Genomic DNA, 24,707 nt, shown 5'->3' with positions numbered 1-24,707 from the left:
CACATTATGTCCTGATTTAGAGGCTGAGATCCTAGACTTTGAACTAGGGAAGAGGTGAATGTTTTTTGTTTTTGTTTTGTTTTGTTTTGTGAATGTATTTGGTATGTAAAGGGAGATCTGTGATATTATGGCCTAGGGTGCATTAGTGCAGGTTTTATTTTCCAAAGATGACCAAAACAACATCTTTATATACAAAACAATATCATTTACTTTTCTGCTATATGATCTTGCCAGTCTTCCAAGAGGTGTAGTGTAATTCCTCTCCCCTCTTATCTGGGGTGGCCGTAGTGACTTCCCTGAAAAAATAATGTAATGGACGTGACATTTCAGGATATCCAAGTCTAGATTATAAGAACCCTTAACTCTTCCTCATTGGTGTCTTTAGATAGATATTTTCATTTTTGGACACTCTCCGTAGAACACAGCCACAGTACTGTGAGAATCCCAGACCACATGGAGAGCTCATGTGGTTAACAGCCTAGCTGAACTACTAGTTAATAGCCAGAATCAATTTTGTCACTTTTTATGAAGCTTAGAGATAACCCCATCCAAAATCTTTTATTTTACTTTATTTTTTAAATTTTTTTTAACGTTTATTTATTTTTGAGGCAGAGAGAGACAGAGCATGAACAGGGGAGGGTCAGAGAAAGGGAGACACAGAATCCGAAACAGGCTCCAGGCTCTGAGCTGTCAGCACAGAGCCCGACGCGGGGCTCAAACTCACGGACCGTGAGATCATGATCTGAGCCAAAGTCGGCCGCTTAACCGACTGAGCCACCCAGGCGCCCCAACCCCATCCAAAATCTTATGGCAGCCATGAGAGAAAGAGAAAGAAAGAGAGACCTCAAATGACAACTGCCCACATCATCCTTGGAGATCTACAGAATCATGGATTAATAAAATTGTTTTAAACCAGTACTTTTGGGGGTGGTTTGTTATACAATAATAAGTATTTGGAACAATTAGATTTATAGTACTCTGAATTTTTCTCTAAAGATCTTGACCACCCTATCTCATCTACTGAATTCCTTAGAAACACCTTAGAATTTGTATTTCCATAAATATATGCAAATTGTTAATAATCCAAATTTTAGGCATTCGGTTCCTGATCCATCACCTTCTGTTTTTCCAATTCACTTTCTCTTGAATCCCAGAAAATAATCTCTCAACTTCTTCAATGAGTTTATCATAACTTGATCTTATTACCTTTTCACATTTTCTCATTTTCCTCATTTTTTCTTCCTTGTCACCAGCTTTAATTTTCTGATTCATTCTTAGGATCACTGTTGAATACAAATTAGTTCTCCTCTTTCACCCTCCTTCCCTTTGTAACACACGTACACACCCACACACACAAACACACACACTTTATTATGCTTTTCTAGTAAGTTTTTTTCTAAATCTAACTGTCCATTCTATGCCTGTGACTGTGGGATAAAAATTGTAAATATGCTGATTCACCATATTTTAAATTTAACATTGCTAAACTAAGAATGTTTTTAGTTATAAAGGGACCATGAATAATTTGATAACGACAGGGAAACTATTCATAATTTCACTTAGACAACAACAGACCTAAATTGAGACTTTCTTGGGCAAGCTGGGATATATAGCCACCTAAATTTTGTAATTCATGGCAATTATATCACATTTCTCTATTTCTTCTCATACTGTTTTTTTTATTTTTTTGGTTTTGTTTTAAGGTTGTTGGGTTTTTTTCCCCCTCAGACTCTACAGTCCCTTGGGGCAGGTAGCTGCTTCTCTGGGCTGTGTGAGTGCCTTGGGCAGTTTTCTGACTCTCTATACTGCTTGGTGTTGCCACCTTTCACTGCCTGGAGTTATGGTGTCCTCATGCTCCAGGGCCTCCCAGGCCCAGTGTCAAACACAACTGTCCTATTTAATTCTCCTAAGGAAACTATGAATGAGGGGCTATTATTATCCTCATTTTATAGATGAGGAAACTGAGACCCAGAGAGCATATCACTTTGCCTAAATTCACAAAGCTAGAAAATGGAGGAGTTGGGATTTTAACCCACATAATCTAATCTCAAAGTCCACATTCTTAACTACTACACCTTAATGCCTGGGAAAGGCACAGGGAGGAGTGTGATTAAGTTTAAATGTGCATTCTCTTACCTTTACTAAATTTAGTTTCTTGGAAAAAATATTTCCTGGCCACTGGTGTGTGTGTGTGTGTGTGCGCGCGCGCGTGTGTGTGGGTAGGTGTGGAAAGGTGGATCTCATTACCTTTCCTTGGCATGGCCTTTGGGATTTTCCACCTCCCAGTAACAAAGGACCACCCACCTGAACACCCTGAGGCCATGGCCACCCACACCTACAGATCCCCACCAACTCAGAGCCCTGTGGCTGTCACCCTACCAATTCATGAAGCATCCTTGCTGCCTCAGTGTCCATGCCTCTGGCCATGGCCTCCTGCAAGCTCCCCTACCCTTTGCCCATCCAAGGGCCCTACGAGACAGGAGAGGGGCTGGTGATGGTGCGTGGTAGGGCCTGCAGCCACCTCCAGAAAGCTCTGGTACCTTTGCCAAACGACCAGTGACCTCATGAAATTTCTGCCACCCTGCTGGCTGGCTATTCATTTTCTGAGCTTTGGTATCTCATCTGAGGAATGGGCAGGGCAGGCTGGAATAGACATTCTTAACCAAGAGTTAATAGATCAGACTGAACTTCTAAATTAAAAAAAATATTTGCAAAATGTGGGCATATAACATGAAGATTGGTTTAGGATGTGGGGGTGCTAGAAGGAGAGGCCTCCTGGGTTCTCCAGACACTTAAACCATTGAAGTCGCCTCAGACAGAGGTCCTCTGAATCTTATAATTGTTATCTGTAAATGGAGATGAAGGAAAAACTGCAAGGACCGTGCCTAGTAGCTGCTCAGATAAAGTATCCGAAAATTTTAGCTATGTCACATTTTCACCCTCTTTACTCATTTTTCACCCCCTCACCAACCACCACCAATCATCTGTTCTCTGTGTCCATGAGCTTTTTTTTGTTTTGATTCCACATATAAGAGAGAGAAAGATCATATGGTATTTGTCTTTCTCTGAGTTATTTCATTTGGCATAATGCACTCTTGTTCTATCCATGTTGTTGCAAATGGCAAGATTTCATTCTTTTTTATTGCTGAATAATATTCTATTATATATACACCACAATTTCTTTGTCCATTCATCTATCCACAGACACTTAAGTTGTTTTATTTCTTATGTCCACAAAGTCTTACAACAGTTGATAATTCTCAAGGGTAGTTTTTCTCCATACAGTGACCTGGGGACCTAGGCTGCTTATAACTTGCCACTCAGCAATGGCAGCATGGCCTCCTTGTCACTACAGCAGATGAAGAAAAAACATAGAGTCTACACATTTGTTCTTAAATATTTTAGCCTGACATGACATTTGCCACTTCTATTTTCACTGTTGGCCATAAAATGCCACATGGCCCTGGTCTAAAAACAACAGGAATACTTTTATATATAGAAAGGAGAGAAAAACAAGATAGATATGAGAATGAGAAATCTATTACAGAATCCAACATAACCTTGACTTATTGTCATCTATTCTGGTCTCATCTACTACTACATTTCCCTGACTGATTTGCTTCTCGCCATACTTGTCCTCTTGAATCTTCTCATCTACACTAAGTACATTCCTCCTCAGGGCCTTGATAATCCACCTTATGTCATGCCCAGGTTTCATGCTGTATCAGTTAAATTGGCATGACTGTGGGTAAGATGAAAGCATCAGAATTTTTCAAAAGGCCCAGGAAGTTCCAGTGTACAATAAAGTTTTGGAACCAGAAGACTTATGGTGTAATTAATAGCTCTATTTTACACATGAGACACCGAGTTCCTAAAAATTAAACAATCTATTCAGAATTTCTCAGCTAGTATATGCCAGAGCTGGGATTCAAATCTACATCTCTTTCATTTTATTTTGCTTTATTTCCTATAAAGTAGATTCCTCTGTGTGGTAGTACTTGATTAAGGGAAATCACTTTTTAGGTCTCTTTATACTTTCAAATCACTTTCTAAAAATCTTGAGCCAATTTACACACCAACTTGTATGAAAGAAGTCATAGACAAATTGTAAATATTATTGTATGTATGTATTGTATGTATTTATAGTTCAATACCAATGTGTCAGATGCTTAGGTCTGGAGTGAGGGAGGAAGAAGAGACATAACTAAGATGTTTACAATTCTGTGAGATCTGCCTGGTGAGTATAGTTGAAATGAGTCTGAATCCACCTTGTCCATTCTTCTTCCTTGGAAAGGTATCTTCCCATGGCTCAGATATACCCTAGTCTTGGATAATTCCAGATGACATCCAGTTCTGGGAGGAAATGCTATCATCCCCTTTCACATCTTTCCCAAGTACACACTTTCCATGTTGCCTTAATTTATGGGAATCTCTCCTGACCCAATCAATTCAACATATAATTTTGTATCTTCATTCCAGGTGACCTAGATACTTGGCCCGAGTGAGACTTTGATGGGTGAATAAAGAGAAATATTTCAAAGGACCACTCTGTCATTCCCTCAGTGTGTTATAGGAGAAGAATGTATCTTACACTGGACTGTAACTAGCAGTTCTTTGAATCAGAAGTTTATAGTCTGGGGCGCCTGAGTGGCTCAGTCGGTTAAGCGTCCGACTTCGGCTCAGGTCATGAGTTCCAGCCCCGGGTCGGGCTCTGTGCTGACAGCTCAGAGCCTGGAGCCTGCTTCAGATTCTGTGTCTCCCTCTCTCTCTGCCCCTCCCCCACTCACACTCTGTCTCTCTCTCCTTCAAAAATAAAATAAACATTAAAAAAAATTAAAAAAAAAAGAAGTTTATAGTCTGGTCTAACTAGTTGAAGGAAAAAAGACAAAGAATTACCCTAATGAAGACACAGACTGTTAAAGGGCTATAAAGGCTTGAGCTCAAGGTCAATGTGCAGAAATTCAGATTAAGCAGAAAGATTATTTTCTTGAGAATAGGTAATATGTTGTATTGAATTAGGCAACCAAAGGAAGCCATGCAAATTCCAACTCAAAGTATATCTTTTCCCAGTCTATCATTCCGTGTCACCTTTTTCCCTGAATTTCTCTTCCTAACTATTTGACACAGTTTGGCTACATTTATTTTATTTTATTTTATTTTATTTTATTTTTTTGGCTTGAGAGATGAGCAGGCAGTAACTTACTGTAGGATAGTGATGACTCTTCTCCTGCCTTAAAAAAATCTTTAGGCTTTAAGAGAAGACTCTGATGTGACTGGTGTGTCCCCTCAGGGATCTTATTTGCAAATTCACTTTTCCTTTTAGCAGCTGTGACCACTGGTGCTCTGAGCCACACCATAGCCTCACTGGGTCAAAAAAGCCTTCAGAGGGTGGAAATAAATGAGACCAAATCATAGATCCAGGAGTTATGCTACTTATGCTGGATCAAGATTTCTCTAGTATGGCTGACTACTGACTGAAGTGGGGGTGAGTGTTAAATGGATGAGATGGACAGAAAATAAGGTTGAGGACAGTTCTATAAAGCCAGGGGCAGAAGTAGGGGAAGATACAGAGGGATGACAATCATACCAAGATATTGACGTATTTGGCCACTCTTGAGTTCATATCAGATTGTCCCCTTCTCCATTATGAGAGGTGCAGTTCCTTGAATCCCTCCGATGTTTGCATAGCCTTATTGCATATCAAAACGTATTTTCAGGGGCCCCTGGGTAGCTCAGTCGGTTAAGTGTCTGACTTGGGCTCAGGTCATGATCTCGCGTTCTGTGTGTTCCAGCCCCGGGTCGGGCTCTGTGCTGACAGCTCAGAGCCTGGAGCCCGCTTCAGATTCTGTGTCTCCTTCTCTCTCTGGCCCTCCCCCGTTCATCCTCTGTCTCTCTCTGTCTCAAAAATAAGTAAATGTTAAAAAAAAATTAAAAAAAAACGTATTTTCAGTAAGTCTTTTTCTTTGCACCTCAGTCCTTTCTGTTGCAGTTAGACATTTCAGTCTCTTGCCCTGTTCTTTATGGCCTCAAGACAAACCAGTCAGATAGAACTCTAGGAATAGCCTTTCTTAAAGCAATGATGAATTCAGAATCTCTTGACAATAGCTGTGTCTTGTTCTCACTCACAGCAGTAAAGCAGAAATGAAGAAGTGTGTGGATAAGTATGTGTGTGTGTATATATATATGTATATATATGTGTGTATATATATGTGTGTGTATATATGTGTGTGTATATATATATACATACATATATATTAGAGTGTCACCCTGTTCTTACATACCTAAAACCCTCACAGTGACCCCAGAAAACCTAGGAGATCAACAAACTCATCTAATTTCCAATCTCACCGGGGTTCTAGTACAGCTGGCACCATCCCAATCAAATTCTCTAATTCTGTCCTGTAATTTCATATGCAGGGAACTTAGAAGCCCATTAAACCATGAATCTCTGCTGCAGTATCCCCAGGTTTTGTTATCTTTTCTGGGGAAGAATCAGGAGACTGTCTTATTGAACAGCCTAATCAAATTTCTTCCTTTAACTCAAATCAGATACACATTTTTCTTCATCTTTATTGTCTCTTGGTGGCAGCTCGTTCCTATTGTATTGAAGGACTCCCCATATCACAACTGTTTCTCAATCCCAAGGAAGATGAATGAGGGGAAACCAATGAGACTGAGATCATTGAGGAGCCATTCCATCTCAGGTCTCGTGAGACACCACCTAACCTAGCTAACTGAGAAGTGGTCTTGGATAACTCTGAAGATAGTTCTTGATTTCAAAGTGGATGAAACTCAGTGCCTTCACCCTTGGATTACAGACTCAGGAAAAGCCAATATGTCTTTCAACTTGACTAATTAAATGAAGTTTCCTCTTCTGAGAGGCAGGTACCTAGTTATTTCAATGCACTCAGAGATGTGCAAAAGCATGAGAAATATCTGTGAGTATTGTAACCAATGCTTATTGAATTACAGAGACTGTATTATGTACTTTGCATGATTTTTCTCAATTCTCTGACAACCTTACAAAGTAAGAATTATCATCAATCCTATATTAGGAAACTGAGGAGAGAGGAATAAGACAATTAGCAAGTAACTGCAATCAGGCCAGATTTTGAACCCAGGCAGTCTGATTTAGTTTCTGATGTCTTACTTTCCAGACCACACAGAGAAGGTGACAATCCTAGGAAGTGAGTTGTACAAGAGATGTTTGGAGCATTTGAGGAAGACTTAGATTTGGAAACTAAATTTTATTTCCTTAGGAAAGCTCTCTCTCTGAGTAAGAACTGGTTATATACCTTTTCCTTATAGCATACATCAACATATCATTTCCACACATATATGGGAGGTTATTTGATCATGTCTTTTCATTAGCACTTCTCATTAGCTTCATATATCATGGAGCATGCATATTCTTACTCTTTGGTGTATATAAGACATCCAGATGAGGGCTTGGTACATAGCAGACAGTCAGTAATGTATTTTTTGAGAAAGTAATAAGATGAAAGAGCAGACTTAGAAGATATATTAACTTCATAAAGTTGAAAACCTAAGACACTGCAGAGGAATAACGCTTGTGTGATGTGGATTGTGTTTACAGACATTGACCTAAGGAAAGGATAAGTAGTCTCAGACTTGGAAGGTCTGAAATGGAAAATGGTTTCCTCAAGAGAGTATAGGCTTTCTGTCACTAGACTTGTACAAGCAACTTCTAAGTGACCACATTTCAGGATATTACATTTGGGAGCCAAGCATCATAGCATTATTAAATTATACATGCTTTGTAACTAATTTCTCAAATAGATGATAAGATTATATTCCTATGGTTTAAAAACCACAGGTATTTCCAGGATAGAAGTAAAAAAAATAAAATATTTATACCTTCTAAGATGGACTTTGAAATATTTATAGTCACTTGCCATTATAATTCGATTATTGAATTTTTAAGGGTACAAAAAATTACAATAGAATTGTGGTAAATTCTCTTTTATGGCTTAAAAATTTAGGCAAAATAACAATTTCATTAGTAATTAAAACTTATAATAACATCATAACCTATACAATTTATAGCTGTAGTAATTGTTAGCACGAAGTAATAAACTTGCAGTAGCATATGAGAAATGCATATTGCAATTAATAAAACAAACAAAATTAGTTGGTCTTTTAATAATACATGTGGATGTGAATAGGGGATTGAAGGAAGGATATTCTTTTTAATTATTACAAAACTTTTTTATCTTATCTTAGGTGTTTCCACATTCTAAAATTCTTTTGAGGTGAGAACAATTGGATGAAGTTAATGTTAATGTCCCTTCTAAAAAAGAGGGTCTTTGAGACTCGAATTCAATAAGGTAAGAATGATGACTTTGACTTCACCTACAAGGATCTCTCATGGTGAGATGTCTCCAGTGAAAGATGCCTCTTTTACTCTTTTCTCCTTACCTATTGGCATAATCTCAATCTATGGCCCAGTCACTGCCAGAAACCTTCCCTGATTTACCTCACCTGTAAACCCCTGGTCTCTGACTTGCTACTTCCCTTCCCATGGCATGCTTCACTTGGAGACTTAGGGGAACACATACTTGTGTGCTTCTGGTCTGACTGATCATATCAGAGCTCATACTGTAAAGCAGACAAAACAGACTAAGGCAATATATTTTATAATCCAACTAAATCACGTGGCCAATCAAGAAAAGAGATAAAAATTTATTATATAGATACATTAGGTTAGACTACATATGTACTGAAGAGCTAAATAAGATCATGTCTTGCAGTATATTGAGTGAAAAGAACATGATGGGGATCATAGATCTGGTGAGGGAAGATCTCGTCTGAGCCGTAAGGAAGACTTGCAAGAAGATATGCCATTCTTCAGACATGGTCACTTATAAAAGTCTGTTAAAAAAATTCATTGGCTGGGTTTAATCCTTTATCTATTTGCCTATCAAACATTATTTATTGGTCCTGTGTATATAAAGCATTAATGCTGGTTGTAGAGAAAAAAATGAGATGCAATTTTCATAGCGTAATGGGGCAAGAGACATACACATAATTATAGAACAGTTTATATTTCCTAAGGGAGGTATGCTGAAGATGTATGATGCCCTTAACACAGCAGCAAGGACCCTAGAAGGGCTTCAACATATCATGTTTTTTAAAAAATTTTTTCAATATTTATTTTTGAGAGAGAGAGACAGAGAGACAGAGCACAAGTGGGGAAGGCGCAGAGAGAGGGAGGGAGACATGGAATCCAAAGCAGGCTTCAGGCTCTGAGCTGTCAGCACAGAGCCCGATGTGGGGCTCGAACTCATTATCCGTGAGATCCTGACCTGAGCCGAAGTTGGACGCTTAAATGACTGAGCCATCCAGGGACCCCTCATGTGGGTTTTGAATGACTATTAGTAGCTTTCCAGGTGACCAATGGGAATAACTATTCTGTGCCCCCAAGAAAGCAGTGTATGAAAAAGCATGCAGATGTGATTAAGCATGCTTTTGGACATTTCGAAACACTCAGATATGGCTGGAACATGAAATACGTGATGGAGTGTGATGGTAAATAATATGAGATAGGTGAGCAAGAGCAAGAACAGAAGCAAGAAGAGCTTTGCACATCATATCAAGATCCTAGCAGGAAATGCAGCACACACCTACATTAGGACATCTCAAGACAGTGAAATATGTGGGCATTTTCAAAGATGTGGGCAAGTGTAGGGAAATCACAAAGTCTTGTGAAGGTCCTGGATTAGTGACCACGGGCACTATTACAGTCCTTTGTACTGAAGGGTTAAGAGGAGGACAGGGTTAGAAGAAGAAACCAGATCCAGAGGGAGATAAAGCCAGTTTGCAGCAACCCTGCTGGGAGGGAGCTAAAGGAAAAAAAAGTCCTGACCTGCCTTTAATCCTTTGTTGCTGTTTCCTATAGTCAAATCCAACCAGAAGTGAGAGAGCAGGGAAGTCTCTGGATGTAGTCCAGTGTCCCAGGACCAAGAATATGATGGAAAGTGGTGGAAGGTAGACCAGAGGAAGGTAATACAAGATATTCTGAACAGCATACACTAAGAAAGGTTATATTTGTATTATTGTTGATTATTTTCACATGATAGAATATTTCTACAGCAATGTAGAGGTTTCACTGGAAGATGCAAATTCTAGAAGTAGGCATATTAGTTACAGAGCTATTTTAATACCCCAGGAAAGAAATGAGAAAAGCATGAAGTGGAGTCGAATTGATAGGAATGAAAGAGAGGCAAGAAACTGAATGGATATGTGGGGGGAATAAATGACATCGAAGATGACTTGATTTCATTTTCTAACCACTTTTAGGAAGATAAAGCCTTGTGTTCTCTTCATCATTATGCTGTCCACATCTGTCATCAATAACACTGATCATCCTTCCACATTTATTCTACTTGGAATCCCTGGAATGCAAGATCAGCATGTGTGGGCTGCCATCCCCTTCTGCTCCATGTATATCCTTGCTCTGGTTGGCAATGGCACCATCCTCTACATCGTCATGACAAATAGAACTCTACATGAGCCAATGTACCTCTTCCTGTGCCTGCTTTCTATCACTGACCTGGTTCTTTGTTCGACCACATTGCCCAAAATGTTAACAATATTTTGGTTTAGGTCCCACATAATTTCCTACCATGGCTGCCTCACCCAGATGTTTTTTGTTCACACTATTTTTGCCACAGAGTCGGCTGTTCTACTGGCCATGGCTTTTGACCGCTATGTGGCTATCTGCCATCCACTTCATTATACATCCATCCTCAATGCCACAGTGATTGGGAAGATTGGTCTGGCATGTGTGGTCCGTGGCCTTCTCTTTGTTTTCCCCTTTGTCATCCTCATCAAACGTTTACCCTTCTGTGGACACCACATCATCCCCCACACTTACTGTGAGCACATGGGCATTGCCAAGCTCGCCTGTGCCAGCATCAAGCCCAACACCATTTATGGACTCACTGTGGCACTTTCAGTCACTGGCATGGATGTGGTCCTCATCACCACCTCCTACGGCTTGATCCTGCGGGCAGTGCTGCGCCTGCCCTCCAAGGATGCCCAATTCCGAGCATTTAGCACTTGTGGAGCCCATATTTGTGTGATTCTGGTTTTCTATGTACCTGCCTTCTTTTCATTTTTCACCCACCGCTTTGGCCACCAAGTACCTCCTCATGTCCACATTGTACTTGCAAATCTCTATCTCCTCGTGCCCCCTGTTCTTAACCCCCTGGTCTATGGCATCAATACCAAACAAATCCGCCTAAGAATATTTGGATTTTTTATGGGAAGGAGGTAGCTAGACTCTCTATATACCCCAAGGACCAATGGGAAAAGTTTTATAATTAATCTTTCATCTTCTCTAGTACATCTTATCTTTGGACTAGAGGTTTCTGTTTCTGCTAATTCTAGCAAACCAGTATCATGTATTATCTGAAAGTTTCTGAAGTATTTAGAACAACACATTTATACTTGCTCAATCTACAGAAGACTATTTTCCTGTAAGGCTATTATGTGGCTCACTAATTGGCCTGTAGGTTTTGAATCTTCCTAGGAAAAGGTCAGGAAGCATTGTAGTACTTTTGATAGTAAGAACCAGTAAATTACTCTATGTACAGAAAACTCAGGGCTGGAAAGAGGAAAAGTGATAAAAAAAGATCCACTTACTTATATCTTCAAGAAATTGAGAATCACACACACACACACACACACACACACACACACACCACTGATTGATTAATTGATTGATTGTCAGCACTTTCTTAGACCAAGAGTGTTTGTAATTAGAGTGTCAATGCGAGACCAAAGATGGCCATGGTAGCCCAGGTTCCTCTGTATCTGGCATCAGATTTAAACGGGGGCGCCTGGGTGGCACAGTCGGTTAGGCGTCCGACTTCAGCCAGGTCACGATCTCGCGGTCCGTGAGTTCGAGCCCCGCGTCAGGCTCTGGGCTGATGGCTGAGAGCCTAGAGCCTGTTTCCGATTCTGTGTCTCCCTCTCTCTCTGCCCCTCCCCCGTTCATGCTCTGTCTCTCTCTGTCCCAAAAATAAATAAAAACGTTGAAAAAAGAAAAAAAAATTTAAACAGATGGAGATGACTGCTATGTAAATTATTTTGTGGACTACTATGGAGAGGTAGCCTGACCTTTTGTTTAACCTCATTTAGTCAATAATGCTTTGGGTATATACGAATTCCCAGGACACAGAGTTTCCTGCTGATCCTCACCAGGGTAACCCAGGTTACTCAGGCTTGACAAGTATCTTTCTCCAAATAGCTGGCCTTCATGCCCTAGCACAGGCTTACCTTCCCTAGGAGCTGAGGTTTGTTACCTTTTTTTTAAGGTGCATTATAAATGAAAAATCTTGTGCACATCAAAATTTCCTCCAATGGCTAACTTTTGTGCAGCTTATATTAGAGCATTGAGCAAGGCTTCTCTACAGAATTTTGGATTAGTCAGGTTTTCCAGGGAAATAGGACTGATAGGAGGTAGATAGATGATAGATGATAACAGAGGTAGATAGATAGATACATAGATACATAGATAGATACATAGATGATAAAAGAGGAGATTTATTGTGGAATAAATTATGTACTAGGTATAATGGGCATTGAATTTCACAGGCGAATAAGGCACAGTGTGTGACTTTAGGAAACTCATGCTGTAGGGAGAGAAGAAGTTAAGTTAAAAAAAATTGGGGCACCTGGGTGATTCAGGCAGTTGAGCATCTGACTCTTGATCTCAGCTCAGATCTTGATCTCGGGGTCATAAGTTCAAGTCCTGTGTTAGGTTCTATGCTGGGCATGAAGTCTACTTAAAAAAAATTTGTTCCTACAATTTTAGAGACTGTGAAGTCCCACAATCTTCTGTCTGTAAAGTGGAGACCTGGGAAAGCCAGTGGTGTAATTCAGCCTGAGAATGAAGGCTTGAAAACCAAGGAGCCAATGGTGTGAGGGTCAGTATGAGATCTGAGACCTGAGAACTAGGGATGCTGATGTTCAAGGGAAGAAAACCGATGTCCAAACTCAAGCAAAGAGAGCAAATTCACCTTTTCTCTGACTTTTTGTTCTGTTCAGTCCCTCAATGGATTGGATGTTGCCCACCCACATTGGTGACTATTATCCTTACTTAGTCCACTGGTTCAAATGATAATCTCACCCCCACCTCTGAAACACTCTCGCAGACGTCCCACAGATAATGTTTTACTAGCTATTGAGGCATCCCTTATCCCAGTCAAGTTGACATATAAAATTAACCATCACAAATTCTTATTGGGTTTGTAAATTATGCTTGTGCTACATTATTTTTTAAAAGAATCAAGGGTATTAACTCCTTACTGGGTATATCATTTGCAAATATCTTCCCCTATTCAGCAAGTTGCCTTTTTGTTTTGTTGATGGTTTCCTTTGCTGTGCAGAAGATTTTGGATTGATGTCGTCTGTTGCCATGCGCTCAAGAAAAAGTTCTCAGACACCAGACTAAGCGGACATACAGGGCTGCCTCTGCAAGAGAGCAGCAGCAACGGGGGTCTGCACAGTCTTTATTTTATGTTGCATAAGATATAGATATCAAAGAATGTCAAAGCATGGAAAGAAAACACAAAGAGCCTCCAGATATCAACCAGACACACATCTGGTGTTTACGTGAAAGCGTGGAGGGAAGATGTGCAGTTTCAAAGACAACCAGGCAGGTCTGTTTCTTAACTGGCTCCCAGGGGATCATGGAGCTCTGTTCTCATAATGCTATCACATTCGACAGCCTTGAGACCAGAACATGGCTGATGTTTCAGCAATTACCCCATTCTCCTTCCCAGGGGCTTACAATACACTCTCTAGAAATAACTCCACAGAAGTCCCACTTTTTTTTTTTTTTTTTTTTTTTGCATTTGCTTCCCTTGACTGAGGAAACCTATCTAGAAAAATGTTTCTACTCTCTATGTCAGAGAAATTACTGATGTGATGGGGGACCATAAGGCAAGCTGAGGGCAAAATACAACCTAGCATACCCCCCATCCCAGGTGGGATATGTGTGGGATATGTGTGACATTCCTCAGGCACTCCTGGCTGCCCAAGGACAAAGGAAAGGACAGAAAATAAATGGTTAAACTGATAGAGTCTCCATCAGTTTACAAATATCTTAGTAAATTACAAGAAAAAGAAAATCTTATCAATAGTCTAATCTCCAAAAACCTATAGACTCTATTTCCTGGAGCCCCACATCACCTCTCCATAGTGATATGGGGAACAAAGGCAAGAAGGAAATGGCAGGTAAAATTAAATTTCCTTATAACCTGTAACCCATTGACAAATACTTGAGGCAAATACAGAGTTTAACAGTTCTCCAGGAACTCCCCACTGTCTTAATGTTAATGCTTTGCTAGAGGGAAAAACAAACTTAGCTTGATAATAGGCCTTCAGTAATCTGTGAGTCTTTAGCATATAAAAGCCTCTTTGGAAACTTCTCTCCAAGTCCAGAGTATATAACCAGTCATTCTGCACAACCCCAGTGCAGCTCTTCCTGCCCTAGGTCCTGTCCCTGTGTTTTAATAAAATCACCTTTTTGCACCAAAGATGTCTTCAAGAATTCTTTTTTGGCCATCAGTTCCAAAACCCATGAACCTCACCATCACCCCAAAACTTCATCATATGTGATCTTCTAGGAGTTTTATGGTTTCAGGTCTCCTATTTAGGTCTTTAAACCATCTTGAGTTTAGTTTGTATATGGTGTAAGAGGATGGTCCTAGTTTCATTCTTTTGCATGTAGCTATCCAGTTTTCCCAGCAACATTTGTTGAAGATACCATCTTTACCCATTGTATATTCTTGCTTCCATTGTTGTAGATTGGCCATATTGTAGAAGGATTCTCGCACAGAGGGACAGGACATTGCGGCCTTTCTTCCCAGGAAGCAGCTTTATTCACGCTAGCAGGGATTCAGTGGGCTAAAACTCAAAAGGCTGAGCGCTGAGCAGAGCAGGGTATAGGCTTTTATGCAATTTCTACTTCTTTGTCTCCCATATATGGTGACACATATAGTCTGATTGGATACAGTCCAAGTTACAGAGTTGTGTTAGAGTTATGCATATGTGTATAGGAGTTGATTGGGCCACTTTGCCTTTCTTTGTTCTGAGAAGGCCTCCATCACATTCCTTAGGGAGGGGCTCTACCTCTATCACAATATAATCATGGGTTTATTTCTGGACTCTCTCTTATGTTCTATTGATCCATGTGTCTGTTTTTGTGCCAGTACCATACTGTTTTGATTACTACAGATTTGTAATATATCTTGAAATCGGATTGTGATACCTCCAGCTTTTGTTCTTTTTAAAGATTGCTTTAGTGATTTAGGGTCTTTTGTAGTTGCATGCAAGTTTTAGGATTACTTATTCTAGTTCTGTGAAAAAAATGTTGGTGTTTGGATATGGATTGCATTAAATTGTAGAATGCTTGGGGTCTTATGGACAGTTTAACAATATTAATTCTTCTAACCCATGAGTATGGAATATTTTTCCATTTGTTTGTGTTATCAATTCCTTTCATCAATTTTTTTTTTAATTTTTTTTTTCAACGTTTATTTATTTTTGGGACAGAGAGAGACAGAGCATGAACGGGAGAGGGGCAGAGAGAGAGGGAGACACAGAATCGGAAACAGGCTCCATGCTCTGAGCCATCAGCCCAGAGCCTGACGCGGGGCTCGAACTCACGGACCGCGAGATCGTGACCTGGCTGAAGTCGGACGCTTAACCGACTGCGCCACCCAGGCGCCCCTTATAGTTTTCAGAGGAAAGGTCTTTCACTTCCTTGATTATGTAAAGAACTTATAGAGTTGTGAAAAGTAAGTGAGATGATTCTCAGAAATACCAAATAAAAGCTGTGCTATCTAGTTAACAATAGGTTTACAAACTATTGGAAATATGTATGAACCCCTCCTCTTCCCACAATGGAGTCCCAAACCTTTAGACACTTCACTTCCTGATTCTTCTTCCCCTCTCCTTTTTGTGGGCTTTGCAATGAGCATGCACCAAAGAACTGAAGCCTCTGTGTCACCTCAAGGAATGTATATTTGTTCCAATCAGACTACTTTTTGGCCATACATGGGCATAGGTGACTTCTGAGTAACACTGTAACCTCTGTAGTACTCGGCCAAAGAGGAATCAGGGGAGGGACTTCACGCTAGAAGATTAATTGCCTGCTGTAACCTTCCTGAGTGTGCCTTTCCATCAGACACCCACTCTTGCAAGAATGTTAATTAGAGCCTCGCTTCACTGTGCTCGGAGTTTCTTCATCCCTTCTTTCATTGGGCCAGTAGGATTATTTCTCACAACAGCTCAATACCAAAAAAGGAAATAATTCAATTAAAATAAGCAGAGGACCTGAATAGGCCTTTTGTCAAAGACGTCCACATAGCAAACAGATACATGAAAAGATGTTCAACATCACTATCATCAGGGAAATGCAAATCAAAGCTACAATGAGATATTCGCTCACAACTGTCAGAATGGCTAAAATAAAAAAAAAAAAAGAAGAAGAAGAAATATCAAGTTTTGGCCAGGATGTGGACAAAAAAGAACCCTCTTGCTCTATTGGTGGGAATGCAAATTGGTGTAGCACAGTGGAATACAGTATAGACATTCCTCAAAAATTAAAAATAGAAGTACTATACAATTCAATAATTCTACTATTGGATACTTACTCCCTAAAAAGCAGACACAGTAATTTGAAAATGTTTATTGCAACATTATTTACTTTAGCCAAGATATGGGAGCAACCCAAATATCCACCCATAGATGAATGGATAAAGAAGATGTGTGTGTGTATATATAGATAGACAGATAGATAGATAGATATAGATATATATAGATATGTATATAATGAAATATTACTCAGTCATAAAAAAGAATGAAATCTTGCCATTTGCAACAACATGGATGGACCTAGAGGGTATTATGTTAAATGAAATAAGTCAATAAGAGAAAGACAAATACCACATTGTTTTACTCATATGTGGAATTTAAGAAACAAAAATAAATGAACAAGGTGACATAAAAAAAAACATGCTCTTAAATACAGAGAACAACCTGCTGGTTTCTAGAGGGGAGGTGGTGGGGGAAGGGTGAAGCAGCTAAAGAGGATTAAGAGTACACTTATCTTGATGAGCACTGAGAAATATATAGAATTGTTGAATCATTATATTGTACACCTGAAAGGAATATATATAACATTGTATGTTAGTTATACTTTTTAAAAAATATAATTTATTGTCAAGTTGGCTAGCATACAGTGTATACAGTGTGCTCTTGGTTTTGGATTACTGTGATTCATCGCTTGCATACAATACCCATTGCTAATCCCAACAAGTGACCTCCTCAAAGCCCATCACCCATTTTCCCTTCTCCCCCATGGCCCCCCCATCAACCCTCAGTTTTTTATGTGAATTATACTTTAATAAACCAAAGAATCAGGGAGATGGTTTGAATCAGGATTGGGAATATCATAATCTCTGTGTATATATATCTAAATATTCATAACTATGTATCCATTTCACCTTAGAAAAAAAATTTAAATTTAATGATGTCCATGGTATATGATAAAAACATAATTACACCAATGTATCCCATTCTGCATGCTCTTCTTATGAAATGATATTGACACTCCAATGAAAGATACAAGTTATGTTCCCTTCACATAAAGCTGGCTTTAGTGACTCACTTCTAGTGACAAGAATATGTTGGAAGTGATAGAATATGACTTACTTCTGAAGCCAGGTTGTGGAAAGAAATACAGACTTGTCTCTCTCCTTTCCACTGCCCTTTCACCTTTGCCCTCCTCCCCTCCTCCTGGTTATTTCTTTTCTTTCATTCACATGTAAGTATTCCAATTTTCTTGAAATTGCCATGATATCATCTAGAGATGAAGAGAGATTAATGAGGATTCCTGGCTGTTCCAGCCTTTAGCTATTAAATTCTCCTGGCCCAGCCCCACACCTTGGAGTAAGCCAGTACCAGATGATTCCAGCCCCTTCTCTGATGTTAAGTAGAGCCAGTAGTCAAGATGTCCTCACCAGCTCCTAGAAGAAGAGAAACAAGCTGTCTTTACTGAGCACTGACTAAAATTCCACATTTGTGAGCAAAATAATGTTGGTTTAAGCTACTAAGTCTGGAGTGATTTGCTATACAACAGCCTAATCAAGCTGGAACAATGTCTAACTTAATTTTCTATATGATTAATAACAATCTAATAAAACTCAGAAAATCCATCTCTACCCAATGCTTAGAATTACCTTCCGTTGGTCAAAGTGTAAGAAAAGTCCCCAGGAGACCACCCTTACTTCAGATGCTTCCAATGAACTCAGGGGTCCCAGGACCTCCACCATTTTATAGCTGGCTATAAACTTGGGGGGGTCATCACAATCACCATTGTGTTCAATGATGTATTAGACAAATTTACAAAATTCAGAAAAGCACTATACTCAGAATTAAAGTTTTATTATAACAAAAAGATACAGATTAAAATAGCAGAGGTAGGAGATGCATTGAGCAGAGTCCAGTAAGGGTTCAAAGTGTGAAGTTTCTGGTTGTCCTTTCCCTGTGGAGTCATGGATGGTTGTTAGCTCCTCTTGGTCACCATATGTGACTACACAGTGTTACTGCCAACCAGGGATGCTCATTTGAGTATTTGGTGTCCAGAATTGTTGTTGGGGCTTGATTACATATTGCTCATGTGGTGGCTTTTATTCTCCTGTCCCTCCAGGAAGTCAAGCTATACCTCTAGTCTTCAGCTATTGTTGAGGTCAGAACTGATATGATGTGACCCAAAACCCTCATCGTAAATCACACTGATAGACTGTCCAGTGGCAAAGCCACCAGGCAAATTGGAGACAATTTTGTAAGACAGGACATTCCAGAGGTCTAGAGATCACCATCCAGGAACTGAAGGCTTCTGGTTATGTATTATGCATCCTGAGTGACATGAGATATAGATTTATTTATTTTTGTATAATTATATTATTTAATATTTATCTTTTCTCCACTGTTTTAAGTTATTGTCTTTATTGTATAATATATGGCATATATACTTGGGCATTTGTAATGATGCTATTCTGCTCAAATAAGCTGTCTTTTCCTGCAATTAGCTTCATTTTTTGCAACATTTTATAATATATTTTAATTCTAGTAGGGCAGGGGTCCCTGGTTATATCATTTTCAATGATTTGTTCTTCCACTTAAATTTCAGAATTATTTTGTCAAGATTCTAATCATGAATCATTGAAATTTGTTTGGATTGGCCTTGATTTTATGAATTCATTGATGGAAAAAGAATGGCCTTCAAATATTGTTGGTTATTGGTTTTTATTAATGCAAGAAAGCAAAACCATGTAAGATCTCATAAGCTAGGATACAAAATTAGTTCCTATTTAAAAGAACTTAAAATTTTTTTTATTGTTTGTTCCTTTTTTCAGAGAGAGAGAGAGAGAGCATGAGCAGGGCAGGGGCAGAGAGAGAGAGAGAGGGAGATACAGAATCTGAAACAGGCTCTAGACTCTGGACTCTCAGCACAGGGCCCAACACGGGGGCTTGAACTCATAAACCGTGAGATCATGACCTGAACTGAAGTTGGATGCTGAAACGACAAAGCACCCAGGAATCCCAAGAAAGAACTTATTTGGTTCATTTATCATTAACTTATTCATTTATTTGACTCTTCTAATCTGACCACTAATGCCAAACATGGTGCTAGTGATCGGGATACAGGATTTGTGGAGAATTCCGACCAGCACCATTCTCCATGAGTAGTGTGATTAGCCAAAGAACAAGCTTAAAAGTTGTGATAGGTCGAGGATTCTGTGCAGTACTATGGCAGCACTTGATAGGACTTTGGGGACACTCTACAAGAAGAGATTCTTTAGAAGTTCTATGCAGAGGGTGCCTGGGTGGCTCAGTCGGTTGAGCGTCCCACTTCGGCTCAGGTCATGATCTCATGGTCTGTGAGTCTGAGCCCCATTTCAGGCTCTGTGCTGACAGCTCACAGCCTGGAGCCTGCTTCAGATCTGTGTCTCCCTCTCTCTCTCTCTGCCCCTGCCCCATCATGCTCTGTCTCTCTCTCTCTGTCAAAAATAAATAAATATTTTAAAAAATTAAAAAAAATAATAATTAAAAAAAAACAAGTTCTATGCAGGGAATTCACCGGACCATAGATGTAAAAGTGAGAAAACAAGTCTAGGAAGAAAGGATTCTTTCTGGTTGCTACCTGTCATTGTCATCCATCAGGATCTCGCAGGGACAGAAAAAAAAAGAATGACTGATGCAGGATTCTGATGTGGTACCAGAGCACAGCTTCTGCAGGGAAGGCTGTGTGGATATGACTATGAGCAGGTACCCCCATGCTTATCTACATTTGTTGATGATTCTTTCTGTTGATGTATTGATTGTTCCAGGCTCTTCATTCTGCCACTCCTTCCCTCAGCCCCTGCTTTCCTTCTGCTGACACCTGACTTTGAACAAGTCTCCCTACAGGACCTGTCCTGTAGGCACAACTTGCAGTACCATTTGGACATCACAACTTAGAATACAGCCATCTGAGTTGACTTATGAATGGTCTTTCATGACTTTGAGAGTGGTTAGTACTGTCTTGTGCATTCTGCAATGGATGTGGAAGATTGTTTTGGACAAACTTTCTTCTTTTGACTTAATGAGAAAGACATATGCTATATCTGGACCCAGAAGTTGAGAGGATACTATAACACATGAGAGGGTATTTCACAAAATACCCTGGGGAGAACATCTAGGGTAAAGCCATTGGCCTAGGAAACCCGTTAGAGTAAAAAACCTGGAAGACAATAAGGACAGATGGAGCTAGAGCTGCTAACAACATTTTACCAGGGTATCCAACAACAGGGGCTGTATCTCTGACGCCTTCAGGAGCATGTCTACCCCAGTCATGGAGTAAGGTCCTACCGGCTTCCCACACTTATACATATCTGGGAAAGAGAGCCTTTGGAATATAAGCGGCCAGGACCTCCTCTACTTCCAGATTTAGCTTTAATTTCACTGTCTCCTCTCAGGCTCCTCCAGGACTGCCAAAGACTGGAACATGCCCAGAACTGCTAGGGTCAACCAGCCTCATCCCCTGGGAGCTTAGGGAAACCTCCAGGGTCAAGTTTATCCAAAATAGCAGTGGTGGCTTGAGAGTATGCGTTTGGGAAGGAGGGAGTAGCAAAGAGCTAATTCTGGGCACCTAGGGGGACTTTCCTTAGGTTACTTAAAGGGCCATACCATGGATTGTGGGTGCCGAGAGTGACGAGTGGAGACATGCCGGGCACAGAGTGTGTTCCCCATGAGCCACACGGGTGTATGTGTAGCTATAGCAACATACAGCCACACACACTCACACACACACATTTGAAGAAGGTGTCCAGGACCAGCTTCCCACACTCTGCCTGCCTCCTATTCCGGTAAGTGGTTCAGGTGAGGTGGCTTCGCACTTCCATCCTGGTATCCTGGTCTCAGGTTCCCAGAGCCCTGTCACTTGCTTCATTCTTGATCCTCACTGAACAGTTCTTTTGTGGACTTATTTCATCTTAAGTGGACTGAGAGTGGTTTTGAATACTCTGTCACAGTGGTTGGTATTTCTATCCACATTTGCCGCACAGGCTTCAAGTGACATTCTCTAAATGGATACACATTCAAAATTACACATAATAATTTTTGTGAAAATGATGTCGTGTGTGAATAATGATTCAGTTCATCATGAATGACACATTCAAAATGAAATATGTATTTGTCAGATGTTACACCACATTATTATAACTCTAACATGACAGCATTCTACTATGCTACATGACATATGTTAGCTTGATTCCAGAATCATTTTTGAGTGTCTACACATTCCACCTTTTTAGTTTTCCATTTTGAAAACATTGATTCTTTTGGAGTTTGAGGTTCATGAAGTTTTTTTTATTGTTCTTCTCAGGTATTTCCCCAAAGAATCACCATGACCGTTTGCAATGCATCCCTGGGTCACCCACCTTTCTTCATTCTCCAAGGCATTCCTGGGATGGAGGACAAGCACAGATGGATCTCTGTCCCCTTCTCTTCCATGTACTTCATCACCATCCTTGGGAACTGCACCATCATCTTCACCATCTGCACAGAGCGCTCCCTGCACAAACCCATGTTCCTGCTCCTCTGCATGTTGGCCCTCACAGACCTGGGCATGTCCACTACCACCATTCCTAAGGTGCTGTGCATCTTCTGGTTTGGCCAGAGTGAGATCAGCTATGTGGGCTGCCTGGTCCAAATGTTCTTCATCCACTTCATATCTGTGTTGCAGTCAGCCATCCTGATGACCATGGCCTTTGACCGCTATGTAGCCATCTGTGAACCTCTGCGTTATGCCACCATCCTTTCCAATAGTCGCATTGGGCTCATTGGCCTGGTGAGTTTAGTGAGAGCCATCCTTTTCATTCTGCCCATGCCTGTCCTCCTCCAGAAGATGCCCTTTCGTGTAAATCACGTCATCCCCACCACCTACTGTGAGCACATGGCTGTGGTGAAGATGGTGTGTGTGGACACCACAGTCAACAGGATATATGGTCTCGTGGTGGCCTTGTTGGTTATTGGGCTGGACATCTCAGCTATTGCTTCATCGTATGTGCTTATCATCCAGGCTGTACTGCGACTATCTTCTAAGGAAGCCCACCACAAAGCAGTCAACACCTGCACCACACACATTTGTGTCATGCTTATCTCATACACCCCCTCGCTGTTCTCTTTTCTCACTCACCGCTTTGTTAGGGGAATTGCACCCCATGTGCACACCATTCTTGGGAACCTCTACTTCCTTGTTCCTCCAATGCTCAATCCTATTATTTATGCAGTGAAAACCAAAGAGTTTCGGGACAAATTGACCAAATACGGGTGCTGGAAGAAGGACCCTGTAACCATAACCCATGGTCAGAAGCCTGTCTGATCATCCAGCAGTAGTGGGTATGAGGAAAAAAATGTTTAGTGGAGGCAGTTCCTGGGAGTATTGACTGGTGATGAGATATGTCGTATTGGGCAGATTGACTGTCCCACTCTTGGACAGAGAGGCTATGTCACAGGAGACCTCCTTGCTCTCAGTAACTCTAAAGGAAGAATCGTTGCCTATGAAGTTAGAATAATGACATATTCTCTCCTTTCTTGACATGCCAGTTGGGAAAGTTATATTGATCATGTTTTTAAAAGCACTTTCAACAAAACACACAGAGTGCATAGAAAATAAGTTAGGATGTTTCCATATGGAGACAACATTGAGCAAAAATAACTGGCCCACCACTTTACCATGTAAGAGCAAGAATTATGTGGGTGTGCGCATGCATTTGTATTTGTTTGCTTCAGGGGAAACGGGGGGGTGGAGATTGGGGGCAATGAGAAAGGACAAGGAAGAGTAAATTAACATTTACAGTCACTGCTTTATTTTCTCTGCTAGTTCACCCTATGTTTGGGTAAGAGACTGGTTATTTCCATGAAGAACAAAGGAATATGCACAGGAGACATGAGCTGCCAGTCTCAGACAGCTCTCAGAGGAAAAGGAAAAAGGTGAAGCTCCTGACCGTAAAGGTTTACAAGCATTGGACCTAATTTCCTACTTGTAGAAACTCCCAGAGTCAACTGTTCTGCTCCTCTGAATGAATTCACTGTTTGACAAGATTCTCTCACAAAGAAAATGTCTGAGAATGCCCTGCTAATGGTCATAGTTATAAAAATCTGTTTTATACTGGAAACCTTTGAATGCAGACCTCTGTAAGGCAATTTCTATGGGTGCCCAGGAGGACGTCCTGAACAGGTACTCATGGCAGCTGTGCAGTTCAGGTCTTGTGCCCACGTGTGGGAATTCATTAATTCAGAGGATACCGTTTCTCATTCTAGAAGGTTATTGTAGATATAATGGTGAATATTGTAAATTTCATGAAGCTGAAACCAGAAAGATTCTAGTGTTGTTCATCATATTGTATAACTAATATATGAGGCAGAATTCAGTAAAAATGATGCCTATGGTTCAAGCCACATGACCACTATTTAAGTGAGTCTCTTACAGTAGTTTACCAGGAGGGAAAGAAATGAACCTTCTCCAGAGTGTTGTGCCTGCGGTAAGAAATAATAACAAATGTTTCCAGTATGCTGAACCGTTGGATACCAAGGGCTAGGACATTTCAGAACTTGAAATAAAGGGCACAGGCTTGAGGCGGAAAAAAAATGAGGATTGAACAGGAAGTGCCTTTTCTATGAATGGAAGAAATAGGAGCAGTAGGTTTGAGGAAGAGTCCTGCCTGTCTGGTTAGAGGACCAAGGTCAGATAGTTAATCCTCCACAAAACATAGACAAAATTCAAACCAAAACTAAATGACTCAGCACAATGTCTTATGATTAGTATTCTAACTGACAAATAAGTAGCAGAGAGTGAACAAGTCCGAGGGGCCCATTAGCCTGAGGAGCTGTGGTAGTAGAAGGCTTCGTTTTTGCTGGGTTCTGAGATTGATTTTCTTCAATCTGATTTGAATGGATGTGAGGTATAGAAAGGTGTCTACATGATGTAATATTTTTCCTTTGTGTTTTGGTGAAATGTTCTGTAAACATGAAAAGACTTTTTTTAGTTTATTTATTTATTTATTGAGAGAGAGAGAGAGAGAGAGAGAGAGGAGAGAGAGAGAGAGAGAGAGAGAGAGAGAGAA

At 40.3% G+C, this 24,707-nt stretch overlaps 2 protein-coding genes across 2 annotated transcripts; both read left to right on the top strand.

The window, feature by feature from the left end:
* Positions 1 to 10,345: 10,345 nt before the first annotated feature.
* LOC121021197 (olfactory receptor 52D1-like) lies at positions 10,346 to 11,299 on the top strand. The gene has a single exon (XM_040461429.1). The coding sequence runs from the start codon at positions 10,352 to 10,354 to the stop codon at positions 11,297 to 11,299; it is 948 nt and encodes a 315-aa protein (XP_040317363.1). The 5' UTR covers positions 10,346 to 10,351.
* A 10,673-nt stretch (positions 11,300 to 21,972) lies between these two features.
* Positions 21,973 to 22,963, top strand: LOC121021214 (putative olfactory receptor 52P1). The gene has a single exon (XM_040461451.1). It carries the CDS (start codon positions 21,986 to 21,988, stop codon positions 22,961 to 22,963), a length of 978 nt encoding a protein of 325 aa, XP_040317385.1. The 5' UTR covers positions 21,973 to 21,985.
* Positions 22,964 to 24,707: the final 1,744 nt, after the last annotated feature.

Source organism: Herpailurus yagouaroundi, unplaced genomic scaffold, assembly GCF_014898765.1.
Source record: "Herpailurus yagouaroundi ecotype Mexico unplaced genomic scaffold, PumYag 255, whole genome shotgun sequence".
NCBI classification, from domain to species: Eukaryota; Metazoa; Chordata; class Mammalia; order Carnivora; family Felidae; genus Herpailurus; species Herpailurus yagouaroundi.
Note: the sequence above shows the minus strand (reverse complement) of the source record. Positions and strands in the feature narration are given on the sequence as shown.